Source organism: Orbicella faveolata, unplaced genomic scaffold (genome assembly GCF_042242905.1).
Source record: "Orbicella faveolata isolate gen_17 unplaced genomic scaffold, um_ofav_v1 contig_12, whole genome shotgun sequence".
Lineage (NCBI taxonomy): Eukaryota > Metazoa > Cnidaria > Anthozoa > Scleractinia > Merulinidae > Orbicella > Orbicella faveolata.
The window spans coordinates 10219794-10221624 of record NW_028301539.1 but is presented as its reverse complement, the minus strand read 5'-3'; the positions used below and the strand labels follow the sequence as shown (position 1 = coordinate 10221624).

The following is a 1831-nucleotide window of genomic DNA, read 5'->3' as shown; positions in this document are numbered from 1 at the left end:
GTCAATTAAGACGAGCCCCTATTAATATAAAACAAAGAATTAGTCGCCTGAAGCATTTGATTTGAATTACACTTCACCACGGATAATTCAAGTAGAATATCAAGTGGAAAAACTTATTACCGTGATAACAGGAGAAGAGATGAGACTAAGGTTTCAAATTTCTATTCTATAGTTACTCTCCGTTCAGTTTAAAGAATTAAATATCTTACAATATCATTAAGAACCCTTATGCCAAAAGCCAAAGAAAGGTTATGTTGCAAATTCCTCCAATATGTAAATTAAAATGAGTTTGATTAATCCATCAAAACAGATGTCAAAGTTACGTATTCGTACTCGCTTTGTTTTGAACAGAGCCAAAAAGGTTCAAAAACTTAGGGACCGTTCATTTTTCATAAGGTAGGGGGGGCTGGTGGGATTTGGGGGGGGGCATGCGAAAAAAAATGGCTTTCGAGGGGGGGCCATCCCAAAAAAATAAGGGAAAAAGGGGGGGTCACGGGAAATATTTTAGTAAAACTTTAAAATGGCAAGTAGTCAATAGCGCCCATAGGGGCAGTAACCAATCAGGAGCCAGGGATTATACCACGTGACCAAGATTTTCCCATACATTCTCTTAAAGTTGTAAATCCAAGATGGCCCTTTGGTAGCAAAACATGGCGCCCGTGACGTCACAGGTCACGTGCATGTCCAAATAAGGGCAACATGAAATCGAGGTTCGTGTGCGAATAAAAAGGTGTTGAGTTGTTGAGTTTGGCATTGTTGTTTGGAGATCGACGCGAAAAAGGATGACTTCGGAGGAGAGCAAGACGAAGGTGGAGGTGATTAGTATTCCTGCCGGGGCGTTGCCAGACGACATTCCGAGAGAGGAGTTTGCAGCGAGAGTGTTGGATGCCGTGAAGGATAGTATTCTTGGAAAGATTATGAAAAGCTCCGTTAGGGACAGTACGGATAACCTCCTGAAGAAAGAGATGACGAAGCTGGCGGATGAGGTGATCAAGTTCAGACAGGCCATGTCAAGGAAGATGTTGGAGGACGAGTCTCTGGATAAAAAGGAACCTGTGCGTTTGGAGAGGTTGTCGGAGAGTTTTGATGCCGGATGGAAAGAGTGGAAGAGTGGTTGGGGTGACAGAGAAGAGTTGGCGTATCAAGCATTTATCGAAACGATGACGTCACCAGAGGAGTGAAAAAACATTTTTATTTTATGCCTGTAACTAATAAAGATCCTATAAAGAGAGAATGTACATGGTTTGTTGCGTGATTTTTTTCATCGTCTCTAGGGCTTGCATGTCATTGGTTCCTAGATGCACGAGGGATAGCATCATGGTTTGTGGGGTGAGAAATTCTCCGTGAAGGCCTGAGGAGGATTCGAACACGCGTCCGAAGGGCCAGACTTTGGAGAGGTCTCTTCTCATGTACCAGGGGTAGGGAAAGTGTTGGGTGAGGAAGAGGAGCATGACATCTTCGTCGGGGTGGGGTTCGTCCAAACGTATTTTACAGGCCAGGGGTCTCTAAAAAGAAAAAAGAAAAAAATTTTAATGCCCCGACCAGGAATCGAACCTGGGTCTTTGAAGCGCTTACCTCTTTAGGACTTGGTTTTGGGGATGTCATCGGGAGGAAGTCCGAAATTCACGGTATTGCAATGAGGGCAGCGTCTTTCGGAGGGTTTCAACCACCAGGTGTGGAGGGCTTTACAGCTTCCGTGAAAGAATTGGTTGCAACAGGATGTCAGGAAGTAGTCGCTGATACTGTGATTGGGAGTGAATCCTTCCTTACACCATATACATTCGGGTTTAGGAAATCGAGACATGGAGTCTGAAAATAGAGCAAAAAACAA

The 1831-nt window shown here is 43.9% G+C and overlaps 1 protein-coding gene across 1 annotated transcript; it reads left to right on the top strand.

Moving 5' to 3' along the window:
• Positions 1-548: 548 nt before the first annotated feature.
• Positions 549-1831, top strand: LOC149116549 (uncharacterized). Its single transcript, XM_089283739.1, has one exon. It carries the CDS (start codon positions 783-785, stop codon positions 1179-1181), a length of 399 nt encoding a protein of 132 aa, XP_089139865.1. The 5' UTR covers positions 549-782; the 3' UTR covers positions 1182-1831.

What these genes read in the sequence shown, in the direction of transcription:
- LOC149116549 (XM_089283739.1), top strand. Translation starts at nt 783, where the DNA reads ATGACTTCGGAGGAGAGCAAGACGAAGGTGGAGGTGATTAGTATTCCT.